This window comes from Ornithorhynchus anatinus, chromosome 6 (genome assembly GCF_004115215.2).
Source record: "Ornithorhynchus anatinus isolate Pmale09 chromosome 6, mOrnAna1.pri.v4, whole genome shotgun sequence".
NCBI classification, from domain to species: domain Eukaryota; kingdom Metazoa; phylum Chordata; class Mammalia; order Monotremata; family Ornithorhynchidae; genus Ornithorhynchus; species Ornithorhynchus anatinus.
This window is the reverse complement of record NC_041733.1, coordinates 1,587,205-1,614,749: the sequence shown is the minus strand read 5'-3', so window position 1 is coordinate 1,614,749 and position 27,545 is coordinate 1,587,205. Positions and strand designations below refer to the sequence as shown.

The window sequence follows — 27,545 nt, the reverse complement described above, 5'->3', positions numbered from 1 at the left end:
GCCGCGCACGGTGTGTGTTGCGTCTGACCACACAACACTGACCTACACATCCACGCGCATACACAAACACACACACACACACAGGGACGTCCACCTAGTTGACATCTGCAACGCCGGGGGGTTAATGGGACTTGCACCCCATTAGGATGTGATCCTCCCGGCTTGGGCCGCGCACGGTGTGTGTTGTGTCTGACCACACAACACTGACCCACACATCCACGCACATCCACACACACACACACACAGGACCGGTCCATCCGGGGGTCGCAACCGCCCCCAACCCGGACCTAGGCCCTCAGATAGGAGACGGCCGGCGGCCGCCGCCTTTGAACCGATTTAATTGTCGCGAGGGGCAAGAAGGGGATAAACCGGGCCTATATAATCCGGGAGGGGGAATTTGGGGAGGGGGGGACCTGCAGATGAGCCTGGTTTGGGGATGGGGAGTGCGAGGTTGGGAGGAGAAGGGATAGGAACTCGACTATTGCGCCCCTCGCTCCAGGACCGACTGCCACGGTTCCCAGCCCTCTACACGGGATTTCCATTTTTCTCCCTTCCACCGGTTTTGCGGTCAAAACTCCCTCTTTCTATCACCCCTCCCTATCAGCCCTTCTGAGAACAAAAAAATAGCGATAATAATAATAATAATAACAATAATAATAATCAGGAGAATAATGCGGACCGGTCAATTAGGTACAAATTATTTCACAAATATTGTGTACAGTTTGTAGTAAAACACCTCGGACATTTAAAAACGCTATAGAAGTTTTTTTTTCTTTTTTTTAATGCAAAACTAGTCTATTGTAAAACAGATTTCACCTGATATACAGCTGCTCTAACCAAGGCGCTGGAAGGTTCGTAGGCACGCATCTGTCTTTGTTTTTTGTTTTTTGTTTTGTTCTGTTCCTCTCTTTCTCCCTCTTCCTAGTGGAGACGGACAAAAATCCCGACCGAAAAAGCAAAGGAAACAAAAAAAAAAAGAAAGAAAGAAAACCGACGAAGCCCAAACCTTGTCGAAAGAGTAAACAATATACGGATTGGCCGGGGGGTGGGTGGAGGAGGAGCAGGAGCAGAAAATACATTGTGTCCTGGACGAGGTCGGCGGGTGGGGGGCGGGTCTGCCCCACGGCGCCTTTCCCGTGCGGGGTGCGGGTGGGTAGGGGGTCCCCCCCATCTCCCTGGGGGATGGGTAGAAGGGGGGCTTGCTCTTTAAAGGTAAAATTTAAACAAAAAATCCTTCCAAGAGGAAAAACCCTCAACCCCAAATGAGCCCCCACATAATTCTCCTCTCCCTCCTCGAGAGTCCCTTTCTGGCCGTGTCCGCCCCCTCCCCCCAAAGCAACCCCAACCCAGCACACACACACACACACACACACACACACGCACACACTCGCATCACCCCCCGCCCCCTCCGGGTCCCTCACTCCACGCGTGGGAGGAGGAAGGGGAGGGGAAAGAGGTCCTCAGAGGTCATGACAGGCCGAGTCGGCCTTCCCGGCGTGGGGGTGGGCGTAGCCGTCGTGCGGCTGGGGGTCGCCCGGGGGGGTCATGCGCTTCTCTTTCTGCCGCCGGTTGCAGAACCAGACCCTCACCACCTCCTTCTCCAGCTGCAGGCTGTCGGCCAGGGACGAGATCTCCTGCGCCGCCGGCTTGGGGCATTTGAGGAAGTGCGTCTCCAAGACCCCCTTGACACTCACCTCGATGGAGGTGCGTTTCTTGCGCTTGCGGCCCTGGGCCGCGATCTTGTCGATGCTGGTGGGGCCGCCGGTGGACGAGTCGGCCTCCTCCAGCCACTTGTTGAGCAGCGGCTTGAGCTTGCACATGTTCTTGAAGCTGAGCTGCAGGGCCTCGAAGCGGCAGATGGTGGTCTGCGAGAACACGTTCCCGTAGAGCGTGCCCAGGGCCAGCCCCACGTCGGCCTGCGTGAAGCCCAGCTTGATGCGGCGCTGCTTGAACTGCTTGGCGAACTGCTCCAGCTCGTCCGACGTGGGGGTCTCCTCGTCCGAGTGCGGGTCTCCGCCCCCGCAGCCGTGCGGGGCCAGGGGGTCGGCCGGGAGCAGCGCCTGCGGGGGGCTGGGCCCGCCGTGGTCCAGCAGGCCGCCCACCGAGAAGCCCGACGCCGGGTAGCCCCCTCCGCCCCCGCCCCCGCCCCCTCCAGGACCGGCTCCCCACGGGTGACCCCCCGCCGGGTGCGGGGCTGGGTGCGGGACGTGCGGCGACCGCTGCTGCTGCTGCTGCTGCTGCTGCTGCTGCTGCTGCTGCTGCAGGAGGGGTCCGAGCTGCAGGTCTTCGCGCCCCGGCTTCACGTCCTGCGGAGCGTGCGGCGGAGGGTCCAGCGCGCCGGCCGCGGCCCAGGGCCCCCCGTCGCCCAGGCCGGTCACCCAGGGGGGGCCCAGGGCGTGCCCCCCGCCTGGCACGCCCTGCAGGTAGTCGCCCTGCAGCAGCTTCTGGGGGCTGCGGAAAGGTCCCCCCTGCTGCATGCCCGCAGAGTCGGCGTGCACCAGAGCCCCGGGGCTCAGCAGGCTGTAGGGGTTGGAGGCGGCCGTGGCCATCGCGGTGGGCACGGCGGGTGCGGGCTCCTGCGCCCCCCGCCCGGGTCCGGTGTGGCCGAGGGGGGGAAGCCTCCTCAGCCTTTGACATGTACCCCGGCGAGCCTGCCAAATCAGCAGCCGCCGGGTGATGGGCACCCGGCCGGGCCAATGGCGGGCCGCCCTGGGCTGGGGAGGGCCCGCCCCCCGAGCCCCCCCGCGCCAATGACGGGCCCGGGAGGGAGGGACGGACACACGGACGGACACACGGACGGACGGACGGATGGACACGGAGGGGAAGGCCGGCAGGACCGGCCGGTGGCTTCCCCAACCCGGGGCGGGGGGTCGGGGGGGAGGCGACCGGGACCGGGAAAGGGAGGAGCCCGACTTGGGGGGCGGGGGGGTCCATTGGCTGCCGCCGGCCGGGCTCCCCCCGCAAGCACGCCTGCTCCGCTTAACTCTTCCTCTCCCCCAGCCCTGCCTGCTCCCTCTTGCTCCCCGCCCCCAGACCCAAGAGGGAAAGGGGCAAGGCGGGGACCACCCCGTCCCCCGGGACCGGGAAGGGGAGAGGGTGTTCCCTGGGGAGGGGTCATCCCAGCCAGGAGGGAGGGGGCAAGGCCGCGATCTCCCCACACCCAGGACAGGGAAGGGGAGAGGCCGTTCCCTGGGGAGGGGTCATCCCACCCAGGAGGGAGGGGGCAAGGCCGGGATCCCCCCCCCACCCCCACCCGGGACCGAGAAGGGGAAAGGCCATTTCCTGGGGAGGGGTCATCCCACCCAGGAGGGTGGGGGCAAGGCCGGGATCATCCCCACACACTCAGGACCTAGGAGGGGAGAGGCCATTCTCCGGGGAGGGGTCATCCCACCCAGGAGGAAGGGGGCAAGGCCGGGATTCCCACACACCCAGGACCGGGAAGGGGAGAGGAGATCCCGGGGGAGGGTACGGGGGGAATCCCCTCTCAGGATAACAATAATTATAACAATTGTGGTATTCGTTAAGCCGTTGCTATGTGCCAAGCACTGTTCTAAGCGCTGGGGTAGAGACAAGGTAATCCCGGTGTTCATTTGACAGAAGAGGTCACTGAGGCCCAGAGAAGCGAAGTGGCTTGCCCAGGGTTACAGAGCAGACAAGTGGCGGAGTCGGGATTAGAACCCACGTCCTCTGACTCCCAAGCCCGGGCTCTTGCTGTGGGATGTAGGGGAGGCAGAGGAGGAGGAGAAGTGGTCCAGCAGGATCCGGGTTTGGAAAAAGGAGGGAGGGTGGCGATACTTCCAGGGGTAGCAAAGAGAGGGGGAAAAAAGCAACCAACAAACCCACACCTTGAACCGATCTGTTCCCTTCCAGACAGGGTTTGGGAGAGTTCGTCCCTGGATGCTCTTGAAAGAATCGTCCCCCGCTCACCCTCTCGAAGTCGACGGGTTCTCTAAACTTCGATTTGGGCCCTTGCCAGAAACTCCCCACTGCGATGGCTCTTCTTTAAAATGCCACCGAGAAAAGAAGACCCCGGTGTCCGCGGTTTCCCCACCTCTAGCGGCCCGCGTGGAGGGAAGAGAGGCCGGGAGGGAGAAGGATCCAAGTCAGGGATGGAAGTTTAGCCCGGGGAGAGGAAAAATCCAACACGACACAACCACCGCTCGGTCCTTTTTAAGACGCACCCCGTCCACCCCCCACCCCCCATCTGTCTGGTCAGTTGGAGTTCTTGCTCTATTATTGCTGAAAGTCGTTTCCCATCAGCACTTCCACAACTTCTGAGAGAGAAGCCAGCTTCCAGGAACTCTTTCGGAGCCAGAAGGAAGACTACAGCCTCCCGTCTCTCCTCCCTCCTTGAAAATCCCCGCCGCCTCCACGATACGCTCAAATCCGTTTAAATCAAAGAAAAAAAGAGAAAGAAAACAGAGTTTCAGACCCCACCGACAAGGCCGGGAGGAAAGGGGGTGCAGTTTAATATATCCAATAGATTTTTGAAGTGACTTCCACCCAAGTGGAAAAAGAGTATTATTATTATTTTTTTGGAGGGTGAGGGGGGTTACTTGCCGGGAGTGGGAGGAAAATCCCGTCTATTTTCTCTGAAATTCAGTTTCAAAGCTCATGCAGTTTTGAAGCGCTTTGTATCAGCGGCATTCTCTGCTTCAGATTCGGGGGGGGGGGGCGGTCGAAACCCCAAGATGAAGCAATGGAAACGAACCCCTCGAAACCTTGGAAAACTCCAGTTTTAAAAAAATGACCTTTCTTTGCCTAATTTTGGAGCTAGCCTAGCTGCGTAATTATATTTGCACTTACAGAAGACCGCATCACAGTTCCCTTATTGGTTTAAATTCCATTAAATATATTGCAGGATCTCCTAGGTTAAGCTTGATTTAAATTTGCATACATTTTCATATATTTAGCAGAAATAAAAGAAGGCTCGCAGCTACCAGAAAGTCATTAAAGCATTCGTTTCTCTGAGAAGACACATCAGAAGAAAATTCAAGAAAATGAGAAAAAAATAAATCAAAACGAAGGCACGAAGGCAAGGGTGGGGGGCAGATTCCGGGGTCCCTTTCCTGCGCAGCAGCTTCCTCGTATGTGAGTAAATTCTTCATCAAAGCTCAGAGCCCGAACCGGTGATTTTGAAAAAAAAATTTGAACGCATCTGTCAGGCGGGGAACACGAGCGTTTTGGTTGAGCTGCGTTTCGATATCTTTCTTTTATTTTTTTTTAATAGACAAACGCGTAAGAATTATTGGCGAGCGATTCCCCTGTCTCGCGCTCTTCCCCTCTCCTCTTTCTCTCTCTCTCTCCGTCCCTCTTTCCTTGATTAATTGAAATCGCCGCTTCCTTTAGGGGCTATTGCTGTTTGGATCCTGATTCCAGTCGGTGGAATCAGGGGTTGTCCGCTTTTACCTAGAAATAGATTCCCTCTCCCAACCCCCTCACTGGGTCCTTCCTGCGCAGGGAAACGAGAACTGTGTGTGTGTGTGTGCGTGTGTGTGTGTGTGTGTTTTGTGAGCGTTGTTGAAGTTTTCAGATGCCCTGGCCTCTTCCAGAGCAGGCCCGGGTCGTGACGGAGTGGCAGGGAAAGACGAGGTGGGCGAAAGATCGGGATAATTGCCTATTTTCAGGGATGGGGGGCGGGGAGCGGGAGGCTGCTATGGGGAAGGCGTTGCTAATCCTGGTTGAGACCTTTAGCGCGTTATAACAATGGTCAAGCTACGCGGCCTTGGGCCCGAGTCCTTGAAACGGGGCGCCCGCCTCCTGGCCCCCGGGGCCCGGAGTGGGTGAAAGCGACTTGGCCAAGGATGGGTAGGAGAAAGAGGGAGGCACACAGGGAGAGACGAAGACAAGGGGAGAGAGAGAAAGAGACAGAGAGATAGAGAGGGAGACCCACGGAGAGAGAACAAGAGGAGAGACAGAGAGAGGGAGATCCAAAGAGAGAGAAAGTGAGGGGAGATCCATAGAGAGAGACAGAGAGGAGCGACCCACAGAGAAAGAGACGAGAGAGACAGAGAGAGAGAGAGATCCACAGAGAGAGAAAGCGAGGGGAGATCCATAGAGAGAGAGACCGAGAGGAGAGACCCACAGAGAAAGAGGAGAGAGATAGAGAGGGAGATACACAGAAAGAGAATGGGAGGGGAGATCCATAGAGACAGAGAGGAGAAACCCATAGAGAAAGAGAGGAGAGAGACAGAGAGAGGGAGATCCCCAGACAGAGAAAGAGAAGAGAGGCAGAGGGAGATCCCCAGACAGAGAAAGAGAGGAGAGAGACTGAGAGGGAGATGAGGGAGATCTCCAGATAGAGAAAAGGGGAGAGAGACAGAGAGAGGGTGATCCCCAGACAGAAAGAGAGGAGAGAGACAGAGAGGGAGATCCCCAGATAGAGAAAGAGAGGAGACAGAGGGAGACCCCCAGACAGAGGAGAGAGACACAGAGAGGGAGACAGAGAGAGACAAAGAAGAGAGAGGTAGAGAAATAGAGATAGGCGGGGAGTGGAAACACTTTGAGGAGGAGAATCAAACTCGAGTTTTATTACGGCGACCCCCTCTTCCACCCGCCGAAACCTCTTTTTCAGAAAATTCTTCCAATTCTACCGCCAGAAGCAAAATACAACGCCTGCGGCCGCAAAGAAAAGAAATCGTTTTCCTGCATGGAATAATTTATTTTTTTTTTAAAAAAAACATTTTAAATTCTGCATAGAGTGAAATCGGGTTGCTGTTCTAAGTAATCTTCTGGAGAGGGTTTCCCTGTCAGTCTCCCTTCCCAAGTGTAACAGATGCCGCTCTGAAGCGCTCTTTTCTGCCGCTTCTCCTATTCAGCCTCGCATATTTCCCCCGTGATCGAGGTTTCCATAGAGAGAGGCATAAAAGGGACGCCATGGCCACAAATCCTTTGCCCCATGTAGAATAAAAGAGCCTTATTCAATAGCCCACCCCGTCTGGACATGGGAGAAAAATAAGTCCCTGAAAGGCGACTGTTGCAAGAATTTGTAACTTATTTTTCATAGACTCGAGCTCACGTTAAAAGTTAAAAAAAAAACCCCAACCAAACCGCTTTTCGATGCTTTGAGATCTCAGCCACTGTTTCTGCCTGTCCCCCAGTTTGCAGATCTGATGGCGTCCCCAACCCCGCGCATTTTTCAATCCCCGGAGAGAATCAGAGCCCCAAATTTGGCTCTGGCCCGGACCGACCCGGACCAGCTCGGCCCAAGTTAAAGGCAGGGGGACACCTCGTCGGCCTCTTCCCCGTTTCTCACTCCACTCCACTTCTCCCACCCCTTCCCCCTCCTTTTCCCCTCTCCCTCTCTCCCTGCTCTCCCTCACCCCCTCTCTCCCGCTTCCCAGCAAGGCCTAGCGGTTAGAGGCCGGGCCTGGGAATCAGAAGGAGATGGGTTCTAATCCTGACTCTGCCACTTGCCTGCGGTGTGACCTTAGGCAAGTCACTTCACTTCTCTGCGCCTCAGTTACCTCATCTGTAAAACAGGGAGTTGGACTGTGAGCTCCACGTGGACTGTGTCCAACCTTATTTGCTTGTCGCCACCCCAGCGCTTAGTACGGTGCCTGGCACATAGTAAGCGCTTAACAAATACAATTATTATTCTTATTATTCCCACTCCACTCTACTTCTCCCCCGGTCCCAAATCCTCTCCCTCTTTTCCCCCCACTCCCCCGTTCTCTTCTCTCTGCTCGGCCACGCTCCGCACCCTCCTCCCCAAAGGATGCGTCCCGAAAGACATTTCTCAGAGTTTTATTTTTTCAGGGCTCCCTCCTCCAATTTTCCTCCTCCGAACACCGTGACTCTTCCCCCACGCGGGATTTGCAGGCTCCAGTCTGCCTCCGATGAAACGGGAAATGCATTTTGCCTGAAAGCAGGCCCCAAACCTCAGCCCTCCCCCGCGCCCCGCAGTCAACTCTTGAATAATAATAATAATAGTGTTAGTTAAGCGCTCACTATGTGCCAAGCACTGTTCAAAGCTCCTCGGGGTGGGGCGTGGGTGTAGGGTTTTCTCTTCTGGGAAGCAGTGAAGGACGGGCGAGCAAGGGAGATTTATGGCTTTCGCGGATTTCATATTTTGCTGTCGATTGAGAGGTTTTCTCATTATCCCCCCGCAGAGGCGGAGGGCTGGGGGAGGGAAGGGAGAGAGACCCCCGTCCGAACCGTGGGTGGTCAGCTCAGCAAGCAGCTCCCAGCGGGGTCACGACCCTCCCCTCCATAGGAGACTTTTCCTTCAGTCCCAGCTCATGGGAGAGGCGGGGGGAGGGCTTCCACGAGAGGAAACGGGAGCCGTGGAAAACCCGGGGGCATCGCCTGACTCCAGAAGCGTTGGCTTTCCCTGACTCTGTCTTTGCTCCTACCTCTCTAGCTCTGCTCGTGTCTCTCCCTGGCTCTGCCCTTCCGCCTCTTTCCGTCTCTCTGAGTCTGCTTTGCTCTCTCTGTGTCTCTATTTCTGCCTCTCTATCTCGGCGTCTCTCTGCGTCTTCCCCTAAAACTCTGTCACCTCACCCTCGGCCCCTCCAGCGCTTAGGTACAAATCCTTTCATCCCGTCATTCCCCTATCTGTAATGTATTCTAATGGCTGTCTCCCCCTAAGCTCCCTGTGGACAGGGAACGTGCCTAATAATTATAATGATGATGACATTTTTAAGCTCTATGTGCCAAGCACCGTTCTAAGCGCTGCGGGAGATAGAAGGTAATCAGTTTGTTCCACGTGGGGCTCACAGTCTTCCCCATTTTACAGATGAGGTAACTGAGGCACAGAGAAGGTAAGTGACTTGCCCAAAGTCACACAGCTAAGTGGCGGAGCAGGGATTAGAACCCACGACCTCTGATTCCCAAGCCCGGGCTCTTTCTCCTGAGCTTCGCTCCTTCTTATTAATAATAATAATAATAATGGTATGCCGACTTCATTGTGTCTGTGTACTGCCGTATTGCACTCTCCCAGGCGTTTAGTACAGTGCTCGGTACACAGTAAGGGCTCATTAAGTACGATTCAATGAATGAATGAACTGTATTACGCTCTTCCAAGCGCTTAGGTCAATGCTCTGCACACAGAAAACACTCAGTAAGCATCAATCAATTGCTTTGAATGCTTACTTTGTGCAGAGCACTGAACCAAGCACTTGCGCACTGTATTAAGCGCTCGGTTAATTGGTCTGCGTCTGCTTCGCTGTCTCCAAGTCTCTGTCTCTACTGCTGAGTCTCTCTGTTTTGTCTCTGTTTTTGCCTCTCTACTTTTGTCATTCTCTTCGTTTCATTCTCTTCGTTTCTGCCTCTGTGATCTCTGCTTTTCCTTGCGTTTCTCCCTCGGTCTCTTTCTGTCTCTGTGCCTCTCTCTGTTTCTGTCGCCGTCTCTATTTCTGCTTCTCCATCTCTATGTCTCCCCCGTTTGTCTCTCTATCTCTGCTTGCGTCTGCGTTTCTGCCTCGGCCTCTTTCTGTCTCTATGTGTCTCTGTCTCTGCTTCGATATCTCTGTGTCTCTTCCGTTTAGCTCTCTAACTCTGCTTGGGTCTCTGATTCTGCCTCTCTGCCTCTTTCTGTCTCTCTTTCTATTTCACTGTCGCTGTCTCTGTTTCTGCCTTGCAGACTCTGTAAACGTTTCCCCCTCTATCTCTATCCGTCCATTTTAGTCAGTGGTGTCTATTGAGCGCCTACTGGGTGCAGAGCCCAAGACTAAGCGTTTGGGAGAGAAGCAGCGCATTAGCGGAAGGAGCACGGGCTTGGGAGTCAGAGGTCGTGGGTTCTAATCCCGGCTCCGCCACTTATCAGTTGCGTGACTTTGCACAAGGCACTTCACTTCTCTGTGCCTCAGTTACCTCATCTGTAAAAGGGGGGTTAAGACTGTGAGCCCCACGTGGGACAACCTATATCTACCCCAGCGCTTAGAAGAGTGCTTGGCACATAGTAAGCGCCTAATAAATACCATTATTATTATTATTATTACAATACCACAGAGTTGGTAGACACGTTCCCTGCCCACAAGAAGCCTATATTCATTCATTCGATCGCATTTATTGAACGCTTACTGTGTGCAGAGCAGTGTACTAAGCGCTTGAGAGAGCGCAATATAACAATAAGCAGATACATTCCCAGCCCACAGGGAACAGCCATGAAAATGAATTATGGATGGTGAGTACGGCGGAGTCAATATCAAATGTTTAAAGGCCACAGAACCAAGTGCGTAGGTGACGCAGACTGGAGAGGAACTAGGGGGAAATGAGAGCTTAGTCAGGGAAGGCCTCTTGGAGGAGGAGTGGTGAGGTAGGAGAGGGCAAGTTGATTTTAATGCGTTAAAGCCGATGGTAAAAAGTTTCTGCTTGAGGCGGAGGTGGATGGGCAACCTCTGGAGGTTCCAGAGGAGAGGAGAGAAGCATCCTGAACGGTTTTCCAGGATAAGCAGCGTGGCTTAGTGGCGAGAGCCCTGGCTCGGGAGTCCGAAGTCACGGGTTCTAATCCCGACTCTGCCGCTTGTCAGCTGTGTGACTTTGGGCCAGTCACTTCACTTCTCTGTGCCTCAGTGACCTCATCTGTAAAATGGGGATTAAGACTGAGCCCCAGGTGGATAACCTGATAAGCTTGAGCCTACTACAGCGCTTAGGACAGTGTTCGGCCCATAGGAAGTGCTTAACAAATACCATTATTTATTTTTTTTCCGAAAAACACACCGGACAGCAAAGTGACATATATATGGCAGTGGGCAGAGACAGGAGGCAGGGAGGTCAGCGAGGAGGCTGATACAGTGTTCGAAGGCGTGATGGGATAAATGCTTGGATTAATACCGTAGCAGTTTGGATGGAGAGGAAAGGACGGACTGTAGCGATGCCGTGAATGGACAGGATTTGGGGACAGACTGAATATACGGGCAGAATGAAACAGATCAATCAAGCACTGTACTAAGCGCTTGGGAAAATACAACAGCATTAGTAGACACATTCCCTGCCCATAACGAGCAGTTGAGTGAAAGATAAGGCTAAAGTTTCAGGCTTGTGAGACGGGGAGGATTCCGGCGTTGAGTACAACACTATCCTGCTTTGTCTCTGTTTCGACTTAGAGCAGCGTGGCGTAGTGGAAAGAACAGGGGCTTAGGAGTCAGAGGTCGTGGGTTCTAATCCCGCCTCTGCCACTTCTCAGCTGTGTGACTTTGGGCAAATCACTAACTTCTCTGTGCTTCACTCACCTTATCTATAAAATGGGGATTAAGACTGTGAGCCCCACGTGGGACAACCTGATTACCTTGTATCTACCCTAGCGCTTAGCACGGTGCTAAAGTGCTTAACGAATGCCATTATTTTTTCCCTCTATTTTTGTGATTTATCTGTTAAATGGGGATTAAGACTGTGAGCCTCACACGGGACAACTTGATGACCCAGTGTCTATCCCAGATACAAATAAATATCATAATTATTCATTATTTATTATTGTCTCTCCCTTTCTGCCCATCTCCTCCGCCCCCAGCCCCCTTAAGCACCAGCCCACCCCGGAGGCCCGGAGCGGGAGTTGTTCCTGTCCCCATTTCGCTCTGTGTGCCCCCGTGCTGTACACTTTCTATCCCTGGGTTCTCTGCTCTGCCTCGCTATCTCCATTTCAACCGATCATTCATTCATTCAATAGCATTTATTGAGCGCTTACTATGTGCACTGTACTAAGCGCTTGGAATGTACAATTTTAGTGCTACTGGCAAACACCAACAGAGACAGGGAGGAAGAAGCAGTTTGGCCCCTTGGCAAGAGCCCGGGTTTGGGAGTCAGAGGACGTGGGTTCTAATTCCGGCTCCGCCCCTTGTCTGCTGTGGGACCTTGGCCAAGTCGTTTAACTTCCCCGTGCCTCAGTTGCTCCATTTGTAAAACGGGGATGAAAACTGTGAGCCCCACGATGGAAAACCTCTTTACTTTGTATCTATCCCAGTGCGTGGCACATAGTAAGCGCCTAACAAATGCCATCATTATTAAGTAGGAACGGGTAGATGGAGAGACTCTTTTACTCTCCCTACTTCTCCCTCCTTATCTCTGGCAGTGTCTCTGTGTCTCTCTATTTCTTTTTCGGGTGTCTGTGTCCGTTTTCCACACTCTATGCTCCCCTTACTTAGGACACGGGTTCTAACCCTGGCTCCACCACTTGTCTGCTGTGACCTTGGCCAAGCTACTTACCTTCTCTGTGAATCAGTTACTTCATCCGGAAAATAGGGATTAAGACTGTCCCACGTGGGACAACTTGATTACCTTGTACCTACCCCAACGCCTAGAACAGTGCTTGGCACACAGTAAGCGTTAAAGAAATACCAGAATTCATTTATTTTATTCTGTCCCGTCTTCCCCTCCCTAGCCCCTCTCCTGTCACGCCCCCCAACTCCATCCCCTCCCCAAATCCACACCCGCCCCTGCTGGTCGGAACCCCCGTTATTCCGCTTTCGGGGGGGGGGGGCTCTTACTGTTGCCGAATTGTACTTTCCGAGAGCTTAGTACAGTGTTCTGCACACAGTAAGCGGTCAATAAATACGACTGAATGAATAAATACCCACCAGGTGTTTAAATGACCCCAGCAGCAAAGCCGCCACCTCCTGCACCTTCCTTTTTAGCTTTTGTAAAATTTTTGATTTTGTATAGAAGCGGGCAGGGGCGGTGGAGAAGGGTGGGTGGAGGATGAAGGGGTAGGGGGCTGCCGGGGGGGAAAGAGGGTCAGCAAGGGTCAGCGCCGACACCGACTCAACCCGTTGGGCTCCCGCTCCGGGCCTCCGGGGTGGGCTGGTGCTTAAGGGGGCTGGGGGCGGAGGAGATGGGCAGAAAGGGAGAGACAATAATAAATAATGAATAATTATGATATATATTTGTATCTGGGATAGACACAGGGTCATCAAGTTGCCCCGTGTGAGGCTCACAGTCTTAATCCCCATTTAACAGATAAAGTAAATAAGAAACAGAAAAATGAAGTGATCCGGCAAGTACCAGAGCAGGGATTAGAATCCATGTCCTCTGACTCCCAAGACCGTGTTCTTTCCACTAAAGCACGCTGCTTCTCTGCATATTGGAGTCGGGGCGGGGAGATGGGGAGAAGGGTAGAGGGGAGACTGGAAGGGGCGAGTAGGAGCAGAGGGGAGACAGGAAAGGAAAGATGTAGGTAGAGGGAGGCAGGAGGGGAAGAGAGAGGTAGAGGGAAACACTGTACCTTGGTGGAAAGAGCACGGGCTTGGGAATCAGAAGACGGGGGTTCTAATCCCCGCTCCGGCACTTGTCTGCTGTGTGACCTTGGGCTTCTTAGCTTAGCTTCTCTGTGCCTCATTTACCTCATTGGGAAAATGGGGATGGAGATTGTGAGCCTCACGTGGGACAACCTGGTTACCTTGTACCTGCCCCAGAGCTTAGAACAGTGCTTGGCACATAGTAAGCTCTTAACAAATACCAACATCATCATTATTATTATTATCATTAGACAGGCGCCGGGAGGCCCCTGAATCTTGCATCCGCAGCCTATTGGCCAGGAGCCCTTCAAGACCCAGCCAGGAGCGGGTCGAGTGGGCTGGCGAGTCTGGAGGGGTTGGTTTACTGCAGGTGGAAGTCTGGGCTCCTGCCTGGAGGAGGCGGCATAAGGGAGAGAGGACAAGCCGTGCCGGGGAGCCCTGCTAAGGGAAATAAATATCCACTAGGCATGCTGTCCTCTCTTTCTTGCTCTTTTCAGTTAATAATAATAATAAGGATATTTGTTAAGTGTTTACTATGTGCCAAGCACTGTTCTAAGTGCTGGGGTAGATTCAAGGTAATCAGGTTGCTCCACGTGGGACTCATAGTCTTCACCCCCATTTTCCAGATAATAATAATGTTGGTATTTGTTAAGCGCTTACTATGTGCAGAGCACTGTTCTAAGTGCTGGGGGAGATATAGGGCAATCAGGTTGTCCCACGTGAGGCTCACAGTTAATCCCCATTTTACAGATGAGGTAACTGAGGCACAGAGAAGTTAAGTGACTTGCCCACAGTCACACAGCTGACAACTGGCAGAGCCGGTAGTCGAACCCATGACCTTTGACTACGAAGCCCAGGCTCTTTCCACTGAGCCACGCTGCTCACCCAGTATCTGAGGCACAAACAAGTTAAGTGATTTGCCCAAGGTCACACAGCAGAGAAGTGGCGGAGGCGGGATTAGAACCCACATCCTCTGACTCTCAAGCCTGGGCTCCAGGTTTGGCATGTGTGCCCCTCTGCCCCTCCTCCCTCTACCCTAGCCCTGCACCTCTTCCCTTGCCCTTTTGCCCCCTGCCCCCACCTTCCTTCCCTCAGCACCCCCTGCTCCCTTGCTCCCGGCCAACGCCTTGTCTTCCCTGACCCAGTCCTTAACACCTGCCCTCTTTCCCTGCCCTCTGTCCATGCCCTCTATCCCTGCCCTTTGACCCTGCCCTCTGCTCCTGCCCTGTGCTCAGACCTCTGACCCTGCTCTTTACCCCAGCGCTTGCCCCCCACCCTCGATCTCTGTCCTCGTTCCTCTGCCCTCAGTCCCTGCTCTGTATCCCAATTCTGGAAACTGAGCGATCTGCCTTTCTCCAGGAAGGCACCTTTCAGATGCCCTGGGACCTCGAGTTCTGGGCCTGGGTAAGAAAGGGACGTGATAGGGAGAGAGGGGCAGGAGCTTGAGCGGGGGGTCTTGGAGTGGTCAGGGCAGGCAGGGGCTGGGGCTGGGCAGGGCCTGGGCCAGGGCCAGGGCCAGGGCCAGGATGAGGGCAGGCCCTAGGCCCCCGGGGCTGGAGGGGCCCGGTCTCTCTCCTGCTCGAGGAGGTGGTAAACTGGTTGGTCCAAGAGTCTGGGGCTGGTGGCCGGGGGGTGGGGGGGAGGTGGCGGCAGTGACTCTGCCCGGTCAAGGACCGTGAAGTCCTGGCTGGGGTCACTCCTGGGTCAATGGAGCCATCCCCCAACCCCCGCCTGGGGCTCTGCTGGTGGTTGGGCTCCAGGGCACAGAGGGTAAGGGGTGGGGGCTGAGGCCATCCAATGGGCCCTGAGCTGGCCGTCCACAGGCCAGCCCGGTCCTTTGGGGGACCCCTTTTCAGTTGGCCGACCGGTCCAGCTGGAGCCATGGAGTGGGGGAGGTGAGATTGCCCGAGGGGAGATCAATGCCACCTGGACGTCTTTGGGAGTGGGAGGGTGCTGGGGTGGGAAGGAAGCGGCCTTAGGCAGGGCAGGGACTGGGACGGGGGTGGGGGCAGAGCGGTGGCAGGTGGAGGAGGGAGGGCTGAAGCAGGAGGAGGAGGGAGGGAGATGAGGAGGAGGGTTAAGGGATCTGGGGGTGGGGCCTGAAGGGCTTCACTGCCCTTGTCCCCCTTGTCTTGGACTTCTCATCTCCCTGCAAGCTCCCTTGGCCCTGAGCTTGACCCTCTGACCACTGGTCTCTCCGGCCACCAGAAATGACTAAGCTCTTTGTCACTTCCTTAGGAGAGATTGAAACTCTTCCTCCTCCAACACCACACACACACACACACACACACACACACACGGCGCCTTCCCCTCCCCGCCCCCCCAATTTAGTTCCTGATCAGCTGGGGCCGAGAAGCGATTATTTTCTTCATCCTCCCTCTTTCCATGCAGTCAGATCAGGGTGTGGCTACCTAACCTCCAGGTGACCAAGGGTCAGGTTCATACATCTTATATATCAGTGGCTGCCTGCCATCACGCCTACTCAGCCCCTGCTTTTTTCTAGGTTCACACCGACCCAGCCTGTTTACTCCTACTCACTGGCCTCTTCACTCCGAAGGCCCCAGAGACAATTCAGTCGTCTCCTCAGGGTTTCCCTAAACACTGGACTCTTCACTCTCAAAGACGCAAGAGTAATTCAACCATCTCTTCAGGGTTCTCTTACTTCTTGGCCTTCTTACTCTCAACAAGCCAAGTACAATTCAACCATCTCCTCTGAGTATCACCAAATTAAATTGTTATTGCTATCGTTTGCTTCACCAACCCCACAATGACCTTCAATACCCTCCCTCCTGTCAACTCATCCCAGTCCCATCTCCCACCTCACCTCCCTCCCCCCCAACATCAACTCCTCCCCACCCAATCCCTGTAATCCTGACCTAGAGCCATCCCTCATCCCCCTCAGATCACTTCCATCCATTCCCTCCCACCCCTTGTCCGGTCCACTCTCCCACTACCCCCACCCCCCTTCCCATAGCTTCAGCCAAGTGTGGCCTATGGAACCCCCGTTCCATCATGGGGAAGCTTCCCTTCATCCTTGACCTGTTCCTATCCCGGTCACTCCTCCTCCTTGCCATCACTGAATCCTGGCTCTCCTCAGGTGACATGGTCTCCACTGCTGCTCTCTCCAGAGGGAGGTCTCATCTTCTCCCACTCCCCCAGACTCATGGAGAAAGAAGGAGGCGTTGGCTTCCTTCTCACGCCCCAATACCACTTTTGCACCATTCCACCTCCCCCCTTCCTTTCTGCGAAGCCCATATCATTCACCTCCTCCACCCCCTCTAGATTCTAATAGCTATCATCTACCGCACTCAGGTCCCACCTCCAACTTCTGTAACCATTTTAATCGCTTCCTCACATTTCTTCTCTCTTTCTCCATGCCCATATTGATCTTTGGGGACTTGAATATCCACAGAAATGTTCCTGATGACCCTTCTGCTGCCCGCCTTCTATCACTTCTCACCTCTGCTGACCTCCTGCTCCACCCCACTTCGCCCACTCAACCAACTTGGACACAATTCCATCTCATCTCCTCTAACCACTGTACAATCTCTACCCTCACCAACTCTGAAATTCCTCTATCCGACCACAACCTCATCACTTGCTTCCTTTCCCACACACCTCCTCCTCTTGGATCTGTACTATTCCCCCACAGAGACTGCTAGTCTTTTGATCCCATCCCATTTTCTCAACTCATCATGCCCTGCTTAGCTTCCATACCCAAGCAACCTTCCCTTCATGACCAAACTGACACTCTCTATAGCACCCTCTCTGCTGAATTCAACTCACTCGCTCCCCTATCCCTTTGTCGATTTAGTACCACTAACCCACAGTCCTGGATCACCTGGCCAGTATGCCTCCTTCATTCTTGTGTGCAAGCTGCAGAGCACTACTGGAGGAAATTTAAATATCAGGCTGACTTCTTCCACTTCAAGTTTATCCTTACATTCTTAAACTCTGTCCTCTTCTCTGCCTGCCAAAGGCATTTCTCCACCCTTATTGACAGCCATGCCCTCACTAGTTGTTCCAGACATTTAATTCCCTCCTCAGTCCCCGTCCTCCCACCTCCCCCATCCCTTACCCTCAGTGACCTGACTTAATTAAGAAAATTGACACTATCAGGCGTGAGCTCCCTAAAATCTCCCTGGCCCCTCTTCAGTCCCTCCCCGTTCTGTCCTCCTCTTCAGCTCTCCCATCCTTTCCAGCAGGACCTCTAGAGAAGATCTCCTGACTCCTCTCAAATTCACCCCCTCCACCTGCACAGCCTACCCCATTCCTTCTCACCTTCTCAAAACTCTCACCCCCTCCCTTCTTCCCTCCGTAACAGCCATCTTCAACTATTGGCTCTCTAATGGCTTCTTTCCCACTGCTTTTAAACATGCCCATGTCTCCCAAAGCCTAAAAAAACCCTCTCTTGACCCCAGGACTCCCTCCAATTACCGCCCCATCTCCCGCCTACCATTCCTCTCCAAACTCCTTGAGTGAGTTGTCTACACTGCTGTCTCAGATTCCTCTTCTCCAATTCTCTCCTGGACCCCCTCCAATCTGGCTTCCATCCCCTTCACGCCACAGAAACTGCCCTCTCAATGGTCACTCTTTCTATCCCACCTGGATTACTGCATCAGCCTCCTTGCTGACCTCCCAGCCTTCTGTCTCTCCCCACTCCAGTCCATACTTCACTCTGCTGCCCGAATCATTTTTTTACAAAAACGTTCAGACACGTCACTCCGCTCCTCAAAAAACTCGAGTCGTTTCCCATCCACCTCTGTATCAAACAAAAACTCCTCAATATTGCTATTAAAGCATTCAATCACCTTACCCACTCCTACCTTACCTATTGGTTGAAAAGCAGCGTGGCTCAGGGGAAAGAGCTCGGGGGTGGGAGTCAGAGGTCGTGGGTTCTAATCCCAGCTCTGCCACTTGTCAGCTGTGTGACCTTGGGCAAGCCACTTAACTTCTCTGTGCCTCAGTTACCTCATCTGTAAAATGGGGATGAAGACTGTGAGCCCCACCTGGGACAAACTGATTATCTTGTATCTACCCCAGGGCTCAGAACAGTGCTTGGTACATAGTAAGTGCTTAACAAATACCAGCATTATTATTATTATTACTCTCCTACCACAACCCAGCCCGCACACTTTGCTCCTCTGGTGCTAGATCGTTTCACTGTATTTTGATCTCGTTTATCTCACCACCGACCCCTCGCCTACATCCTATCCCTAGCCTGGAACACCCTTCCTCCTCAAATCTGACTGATAATTACTCTCCCCCGCTTCAAAACCCTATTTAAAGTACATCTCTTCCAAGAGGCCTTCCCTGACTAAACCCACCTTTCCTCTTCTTCCACTCCCTTCTGCATCGCCCTGACTCACTCCCTTTGTTCTTTCACCCCCCCCCCCCAGCCCCACAGCATTATGTATATATTATGTACACATCCCCATTTTACAGAAGAGGAAACTGAAATAAATCTCCCTAGGTCACACAGCAGGCAAATGGTAAAGTCGGGATTAGAACCCCAGGTCACCCCACTGCCAGGCCCACTGCTCTTTCCACCAGGCCTCGCTGCTTCTCTTATGGGAGTTGAAGCATTTGTGTGCATGGGTAATACTTTTTGTATATGTGTTGGGGGGAATCTCACCCTTATTGCAGACTAAACCCCAGGTTCTTCAAGTTCGCATTTCTACATATGTGGAAACTCTCAGGTACCATAGCTCTGTATAGTCCTTTCACTTTTTCATGTCGTTACGTCATTTTCGTTCTCGCAACCTCCCTGTGAGGGAGGGATAGACTGGGTGGGACTATTAGCCAGATGATAATAGTAATGATAACAGTATTTGTTAACTGCTTACTGCATTCCCAGCGTGGGGTCCTAAAAGACTATAAGCTCCCTGAATGTGTCTGTTTATTGTTATATTGTACTCTTCCAATCACTTAGTACAGTGCTCTGCACACAGTAAGCACTCGATAAATACGACTGAATGAATGAAAGAACAAGATAATCAGGCCGGACACAGTCCCTCTCCCACACGGGGCGCACAGGTCACCAGTCAATTAATCAATCAGCAGGATTATTGAGTGTTTACTATATGCAGAACAATGTACTATGCGCTTGGGAGAGTACAGTACAACAGAATTAGCAGACATGTTCCCTGTCCATAATGAGTTTACAGTCTAGAGGGTGAGACAGACATTAATATGAATAAATAAGTCATTTATAAAATACAGTTTCAAAAAAGGAGGGGAAACAGATAACCAGTTCCTGTTTTCCCGATGAGGAAACTGAGGCCCAGAGAGACTCGGTGACCTGCCCAAGGCCTCACCAAAGGCCAGGAGTGGCACCGAGATCAGATCCCAGGTCTCCAGACCAGTGGCCCCCCAACCCGCTGCATCACACCCTAAGCCCTTCCCCAACTTTGGGCTCGAGACAAGCTAAGCCAGGGAAGCCAAGGCTTGGCCGGGCTGAGAATGTCTCTGGTTCTGTCTGGAACCGAAGCCCAGCCTGTGAAAACAAATCCCAGCCTGGAGACGGAGAGCAGGATTGGCGTTTGATGTGAAGCTGGGGGCCACCGGGGGTCTGCCGTTTTGGGTTTGTTTGTGCTTCCAGTCAGGTGTCGGGGAACCTTCCTGTGCGAGCCCGGATCGATTCTCCAGGAAGCGGAGGGTCCAGTTTGTTTTCAAAGCCAGCGGGGCAGTTGGCTCCTCAGGAGGGAGGAAGAAAGCTTGGAGGAGAAAGTGGCCAACCCAGGTCTTTGCCCCCCACCCCCTTTTTTTTAAAAAGGTATTAGTTGAATGCTTACTATGTGCCAGATGCTGTTCTAAGTAGTGGGGTAGATCCAAAGTAATCGGGTTGGACATAATCCATGTCCCTCATGGAGCTCACAGTTTTAACCCCATTTTTCAGTTGGGACTGTGGCACAGAGAAGTGAGGTGACTTGCCCAAGGTCACATAGTACATGACAGGCAGAGCCAGGATTAGAATCCAGGTCCTTCTGATTCCCGGGCCAGTGCTCTAGCCACTAGGTCTCTGGCCCTCTGTCCCTCCACTTCCCCACCCTGAACTGGAAAAGAATCGGACATTTCCACCCCGTACCCTCAATTTTGATCCTCCTCCTCCATCCATCTTGCTGAGCAGCCCCCACCCCCTCCTCCCAAAGCCCTGGTTACTAAAACGATGTGAAATCACTCATTTCGGCTTGTCAAAATCCTCTCTTGTCTACATTTTTGAGTGTCTTTCTCCCTCACTTGACGGTAAGCTCTTTGAGGACAGGGATCAATCCTGCTAATGCCACTGTACTCTCCCAAGAGCTTAGTACAGTACTCTGCATATGGCTGCTTAGTAAATATTAGTGATTGATTGAAAGCCACACAGGGGAATGTGGACACACACCTGCTCAGGTTTACACACCCAAACACACGAAGGCACATATATCCTGATATATAGATATACACATATACTTAAACACATCCACATATGGTCTGCCAACCTCAATAGTTGCTTCCTCCCCCATAGGCACACATAATAATAACTGTGGTATTTGTTAAATGCTTACTATGTGCCAAGCACTGTTCTGAGTGCTGGAGTAGATACAAGGTAATCAGGTTGGACACAGTCCATGTGTCTATGTCCCTTATGGGGCTCACAATCTTGATCCCCATTTTACAGATGAGGTAACTGAGGCCCAGAGAAGGTAAGTGACTTGCCCATGATCACACAGCAGATAGGTGGCAGAACTGAGATTAGAACCCATGACCTCTGACTCCCAGGCCTGTGCTCTTTCTGCTAGGCCATGTCACATATAGACCTACACACACACACACACACACACACACACACACACACACAGACACTGAAGCAGCATGGTGTAGGGGATAGACTACGGGCCTGGGAGTCAGAGGTCATGGGTTTCTAATCCTGGCTCCACTGTTTGTCTGTTGTGTGACCTTGGGCAAGTCACTTAACTTCTCTGGAAAATGAGAATGACACTGTGAGCTCCACTTGGGACAGAAACTGTGTCCAACCTGATTTGCTTGTACCCACCCCAGTGCTTAGTACAGTGACTGGCACACAGTAGGTGCTTAACAAATACCATTTTAATTATTTTTATTATTATTACATATACTCATACTTGAGTATAGGGAGCAGAGAAGAAGGATACAGGGGTCAGGTCGGACTGACTTGGCAGTGTCTACCCAGGCCGGAGTGTCCGGAATGCAACCAGACCTCCAGACTGACACGTAGGCTGTCCGAAGTCTAGCGGACACAGGTCTCAGTGGTCGGTCACCTTCGTTGTGGGCAGCGAATGGGTCTACCGACTCTGTCGCCTTGTCCTCTCCCAAGTGCTTAGTAGAGTGCTCTGCCCACAGTAAGTGCTCCATAAATATGATTGATTGATTGATCTTGATCGATGATCTTCCAGGGGGAGCCGGACGGGGACAGGGAGGACCTGACGGGGCGGGGGGTGCAAGTTGCTTTGGAAGGTGTCCTGTTCCAGCAGATGGATCTGGGGAAGGCCAGGGAGAGGAGTGCAAATTGCAGAATTGGGGGAGGAAAGAGGGAGAGATAGGGGACTTGGGGCAGAGGCAACACTTTCACACCCGTAAGGTGTTGTGTGTGTGTGTGTGTGTGTGTGTGTACACAAATCAATCCACTCCGGTCCTTGTACAAGCTGTTTTGAAATTACCACTAGGAGAAAAGTAGACTGCAAGTAAACCTAGTGAATTAGGGTGGTTCCCAATCCGTTTAATTTATGTTTTATAGTTAGTTTAGCCTTCTGATTTGATTGCCTTAGTAATGTGAATTGCCTACAGCTGATGATGATACAGCCTTAATTCTGTTTTAAAGGTCATGTAAACATGTGCCTGTAGCATAAGGAATGCAGATTCAATTCCCTTTTAATGTTTGCTCACATTCACTTCTCAGTCTTCACCTAGAAAATTAGCGGGATTTAATATGAAACTGTTTCAATGTGATGATTTCATTAAAATCCCTGTTCAGTGCTGTTTTTTCCTCCTTGAGAGGCAAAAGAAGTCTCAATTGTATGTGATAGACACACACACGCACACACACACGGGCAGCAGAAAACACTGTGTTTAGATCAATAGATTTTTTTTTCCATTTCTTTTGCTAATGAAGAGGAGCAGCACTTTGATACTGCAGGATTTGATCCATCAAGGGATGGCATTTGTTGAGTGTTTCCTGCATGTAGAGAGCACTGTAGTAAGCCCATGAGAGAGTATATTAGGGTTGGAAGAAGAGATTCCTGCCCTCAAGGAGCTTAGAACCTCCTGGCTGCAGATCGCTGGACAAAACACTTGGGAAAGTACAGTAGAGACAGAAGGCGTGACCCCTTGACCTGGAGAAGCTTCCAGTCTATCTGGGGGAGTCAGACGCTGAAATAATTGGCACGCGTTTGTATTGTATGGTGTTTTGACCATTTGCACTGCCCTTTCCCAAGTGCTTGGTACAGTGCTCTGCACACAGTAAGCGCTCAGTAATTACCACTGATTGATTGACTGACAGGAGGAAGATGGGAAAGTGGATTGGTAAGTGAATAAAATGCAGTGTAGCCTAGCAGCATGGCTTAGTAGAAGGAGATAGGGCTTGGGATTTGTGGGTTTTAATCTCGGCTCTGCCGCTTGTCGGCTGTGTGACTTTGGGCAAGTCACTTCACTTCTCAGGGCCTCAATTACCTCATCTGTAAAATGGGGATTAAGACCGGGAGCCCCACGTGGGACAACCTGATGACCTTGTATCTACCACTGTGCTTAGAACAGTGCTTGGCACAAGGTAAGCGCTTAACAAATACCATCCTTATTTCTTATCAATAGAGCACAGGACTGGGATTCTTCTAATCCCCTCTCTGCCCCTTGCATACTCGGTGATTTTAGTCAAGTCATCTAACTTCTCTTTGCCTCAGTTTCCTCAGCTGTAAAAATGGGCTTAATCTTGCCTTTCTTCTCCTAAAGACTGTGAGTCCCATCAAAAAATCAATCAGTGGTAGCTATTGAGTACTTAGTGCACGCAGAACACTATATTAAGCGCTTGGGGGAGTTCAGTAAAACAGAGTCATGTGGGACAGGGACAGTGTCTGATGTGATTGTAATGTATCTAATATTTCACCCAGTGCTTGGCACAGTGCTCGACACATAGGCACTCAACCAATACCACAATGGTTATTATTGCTACAAATAAATTAATTGGCCGAGGTCATAGTGGGGTGGGGGGTGTTGGGAGGAGGATAAGATGTTCACTGGGAAGAAGAGAGATCACAGAGGCTGTGCAAGAAGACTGGAGTTCCCCACTCAGTAAAAGGCAGCGGGAAGTTCACATCCCACTGCGGCATTTCTTTCCCACAGGATTAGGTTCATGGCAGAATGTGAGTCTAGACTGTAAGCTCATGCCTAGACTATAACATCATTGTGGGCAGAGAATGGATCTGTTTGTTTTGTGCTATACTCTCCCCAGCACTTAGTACAGTGCTCTGCATGCAGTAAGTGCTCAATAAATATGATTGATTGGCTGACTGGGTTGTTGCTAATTGGTTTTGAAAGCCCCTGAAGTGCTCTGCCCATTAATGTCTGATATCACCTAGTGAATTATTTTAAGAACATGGACCTCCCAAGTTCAGCTAGAGATTGCATTAGAGGCCCCCGAAGGTGGCCCTCAAGCCTGCTGGACAATGGGAATTATTATTATAATTCAAAAATCTCATTTCATCTATTTGCACTGCCTTTTCCAAGTGCTCGGCACGCACAGTGTGTGGCACCCAGGGGACCCTCAGTATAGTGTGTGGCTCTCTAGTCTTGTCTTATGCTGTCGAGCCGTCTCCGACCCATAGCGATGCCTTGGACACATCTCTCCCAGAACGCCCCACCTCCACCTGTAATCGTTCTGGTAGTGGATCCGGAGAGTTTTCTTGGTAAAAATCCAGAAGTGGTTTATCGTCGCCTCCTTCTGCACGGTAAACCTGAGTCTCCGCCCTTGACTCTCTCCCATGCCGATGTTGCTCAGCACAGGGGAGTTTTGACTTGTAGCAGACTGCCTTCCACTCGCTAACCACTGCCCAAACCAAGAATGGAATGGGCAGGCCTCCACTTGACTATGCGTCCCATAGTCGAGACTGGTAGAATACTGGAAACTCTCCAGGTGTGACCCTGAGAGGGGAGTGTGGCTCTCAGGGGATGCTTAATAGAGCATGAGGTACCCAGGGGATGCTCAATACAACACAGAGCACAGTGCATATGACCCAGGAGGTGCTCAGCGCACAGCAATGACACCCAGGGGGTGCCCAGTATAGAACACAACACCCAGGGGATGTTCAATATAGTGTGCAGTGCCCAGAAGGCACTCAATACAGAGAGTGGCAGTACAGAGGGTGCTCAGTAAAGAGCATGGCACCCAGAAGGCGCTCACTCAATACCCTGCCAACCCCTTAAGACCATGCAGAAAGTGTTCGTTTAGGGGCAGCGTCCACGGTTTGGTGGCCAGTGTCGGACCAAAATTACAGAGAGGAGGGCAGAGCAAAGAAGGATCAATAAACACCATTGGATTTGCTCAGACGGAGTCTTGGCCCTAACCGTTGGCGGTGGCTTGGGGGCAGGTGGAGGCAGGGGTGATGTTGCTGCCTAGTTCATTCATTCATTCAAAAGTATTTATTGAGCGCTTACTATGTGCAGAGCACTGTACTAAGCCCTTGGAATGTACAAATCAGTAACAGATAGAGACAGTCCCTGCCCTTTGATGGGCTTACAGTCTAATCGAGTTGACGGGTAAGGGTCTGGCTGGCACAGCCCCCTGGCTCCAGCGGTTCTTAGCTCAGTTCTGCCTCTCAGAGCCCATTTCTGTGTAGGAAGGCGGTCCTTCCCACTCGCCCTTGGGGTTGCTGTCAATCGAGCAATCACTAGTAATTATTATTATTATAAAAATGGTATTTGTTAAGCTCTTACTATGGGCCAGGCACTGTGCTAAGCACTGGGGTAGATACAAGGTAATTGAGTTGGACTCACTCCCTGTTCCACATAGGGCTCACAGTCTTAATTCTCATTTTACAGATGAGGAAACTGAGGGACAGAGAAGTGAGGTGACTTGCTCAAGGTCACCTAGCAGACAAGTGGTGGAGCCGGGATTAGAACCCAGTTCCTTCTGACTCCCAGGCCATGTACTATCCGCTAGGCCATGCTGCTTCTCTGGGCAGTGTTGGAGCACTACTGAGTGTCTAGTGGGTGCAGAGCACTGTGCTAAGCACTTGGGAGAGAACACGACGACAGGGTTGATCGACACATTCCCTGCCCAAAAGGAGCTTAGAGTCTACAGCTGATGCACAGGTAGATCAATCAATCCGTCAGTGGGATTTATTGAGAGATTACTGGGTGCAGAACACTGTGCTAAGTGTTTGGGAGAGGGCAATATGACATTGTTGGTTGACAACTTCCCCGTCCACAGGGAGCAGCTTGGTCTGGCGGAGAGAGCCCGTGTCTGGGACATATACTAAGGGCTCGGGTAGTTTGAAGATAATCAGGTTGGACACAGTCCCTGTCCCACATGAGACTCACAGTCTAAATCAGAGGAAAGATAATTTAATCCCCATTTTACAGATGAGGTAACTGAGACACAGAGAAGTGAAGTGACTTGCCCTACCTCCCACAGCAGACAAGTGGCGGAGCTGGGATTAGAACCCAGGTCCTCTGTCTCCCAGGCCCGGGATCTTTCTACTAGGCCATGCTGCTTAGCCCATAGAGCCCGGGCTTGGGAGTCAGAGGTCATGAGTTTGAATCCCGGCTCTGCCACTTGTCAGCTGTGTGACTGTGGGCAAGTCACTTCACTTCTCTGTGCCTCAGTTACCTCATCTGTAAAATGGGGATTAACTGTGAGCCTCACGTGGGACAACCTGATTACCTTGTATCTACCCCAGCACTTAGAACAGTGCTAGGCACATAGTAAGCGCTTGACAAATGCCAACATTATTATGAATGCTGTAATTATTGTAGTGAAAGAGTATGTGGAAATTCACAGGCGTTCTCCTCAGAGAGTAGAGTCAACGGTCGCTCAGCACTTTGGCAAAAATGGCCCGCATCTGTCTGCTGCGAGCCAGTCCGTCTGCCCACTGGTCCCCTGCGGCCCGCTTGCCGCCTACCCGCTGTCCTCCTGGTTATCTGCTTACCCGCCCAGCCCCTAAGTGCAGTTTGAATTCTCCTCATCCCCTCCTGATCCCCGTCACTGCTGTGCCCGATACCCAAGGCCTCTGCTGCCCTCACTGGGTCACACTCCTTTGTGTTTGTGAAAATAAAGTATCCCTGGACGGAATTGTTGGAGAAGTAGCGTGGCCTAGTGGATAGAGCCCAGGCTCGAGAGTCAGAAGGACCTGCCTTCTATTTCCGGCTCTGCCACTTGTCTGCTGTGTGACCTTGGGCAAATCACTTCACTTCTCTGGGCCTCACTTACCTCATCTGTCAAATGGGGATTAAGGCTGTGAGCCCCATGTGGGACGGACTGCGTCCAACCCGATTTTGGGGTTTTATTTGCTTGTATTCACCCCCAGCACTTAGTACAGCACCTGGCACATGGTAAGCGCTTAACAAATACCACAATTATTATTACTGTTATTGTTAGAGCCCGGGCTCAGGAGCAAGAAGGATGTGGGTTCTAATTCCGGCTCTGCACTTGTCTGCTGTGTGTCCTTGCACAAGTCACTTCATTTCTCTGCGCCTCAGTTACCTGATCTGTCAAATGGGAATTGAGACTGTGAGCCCCATGTGGGACAGGGACTGTGTCCAACCTGATTTGACTTGTATCCACTTGAGTGCTTAATTCAGTTCCTGGCACATAGTAAGCACTTAACAAATACCATAAAAAAAAATTGTCCGGACAACAACTCCACACTAATTCCAGCCTTGTCACCCTGCTTGTCCAGAGCTCAAAATTGACAAGGACTTATGCCTTGATGATCACTCAAACAATCATTCAGCAGCATTTATCGAACGTCTTTTGGGTGCACAGCACTGTACTGAGCATTTGGGAAAGTAGAAGTAGTAGACATGATGCCTGCCTTCAAGGAGTTTCCAGTCAACTGTGTGCAGAGCACCATGCTAGGAACTTAAGAGAGTACAGTTGAGGAAGAAGACACAATCCCTCTCTTCTTTGTGCAGAGGACTGTGCTAAACACTTGGGAGAGTGCAATAAATGAGGTAGACATGCTCCCTGTCCTCAAAGAGCTGTCAGTTTACTGTGAGAAGAGCACTTAGGTCAAAATCTGCAATTTATTTATTTATATTAATGCCAGTCTCCCCCTCTAGACCGTAGGTTCACTGTGGCAGGAATGTGTCTATTTATTGTCATATTGGACTCTCCCAAGTGCTCAGTACAGTGCTTTGCATACA

The 27,545-nt window shown here is 52.0% G+C and overlaps 1 protein-coding gene and 1 long non-coding RNA gene across 2 annotated transcripts in view; one reads left to right on the top strand and one right to left on the bottom strand.

Annotated features, from left to right (window-relative positions):
- Positions 1-1,385: 1,385 nt before the first annotated feature.
- On the bottom strand, positions 1,386-2,697 carry POU3F4 (POU class 3 homeobox 4). Its single transcript, XM_029066993.2, has one exon. It carries the CDS (start codon positions 2,547-2,549, stop codon positions 1,461-1,463), a length of 1,089 nt encoding a protein of 362 aa, XP_028922826.1. The 5' UTR covers positions 2,550-2,697; the 3' UTR covers positions 1,386-1,460.
- Positions 2,698-3,888: 1,191 nt separating this feature from the next.
- Positions 3,889-27,545, top strand: part of LOC114812791 — a 76,431-nt gene continuing 52,774 nt past the window's right edge. Inside the window, exon 1 of the long non-coding RNA XR_003760418.1 lies at positions 3,889-5,091. This is a non-coding gene — a long non-coding RNA (uncharacterized LOC114812791). The remainder of the gene's footprint in view (positions 5,092-27,545) is intronic.

Excerpts from the sequence above, each read along its gene's own strand:
- POU3F4 (XM_029066993.2), bottom strand. The coding sequence starts at position 2,549 with ATGGCCACGGCCGCCTCCAACCCCTACAGCCTGCTGAGCCCCGGGGCT.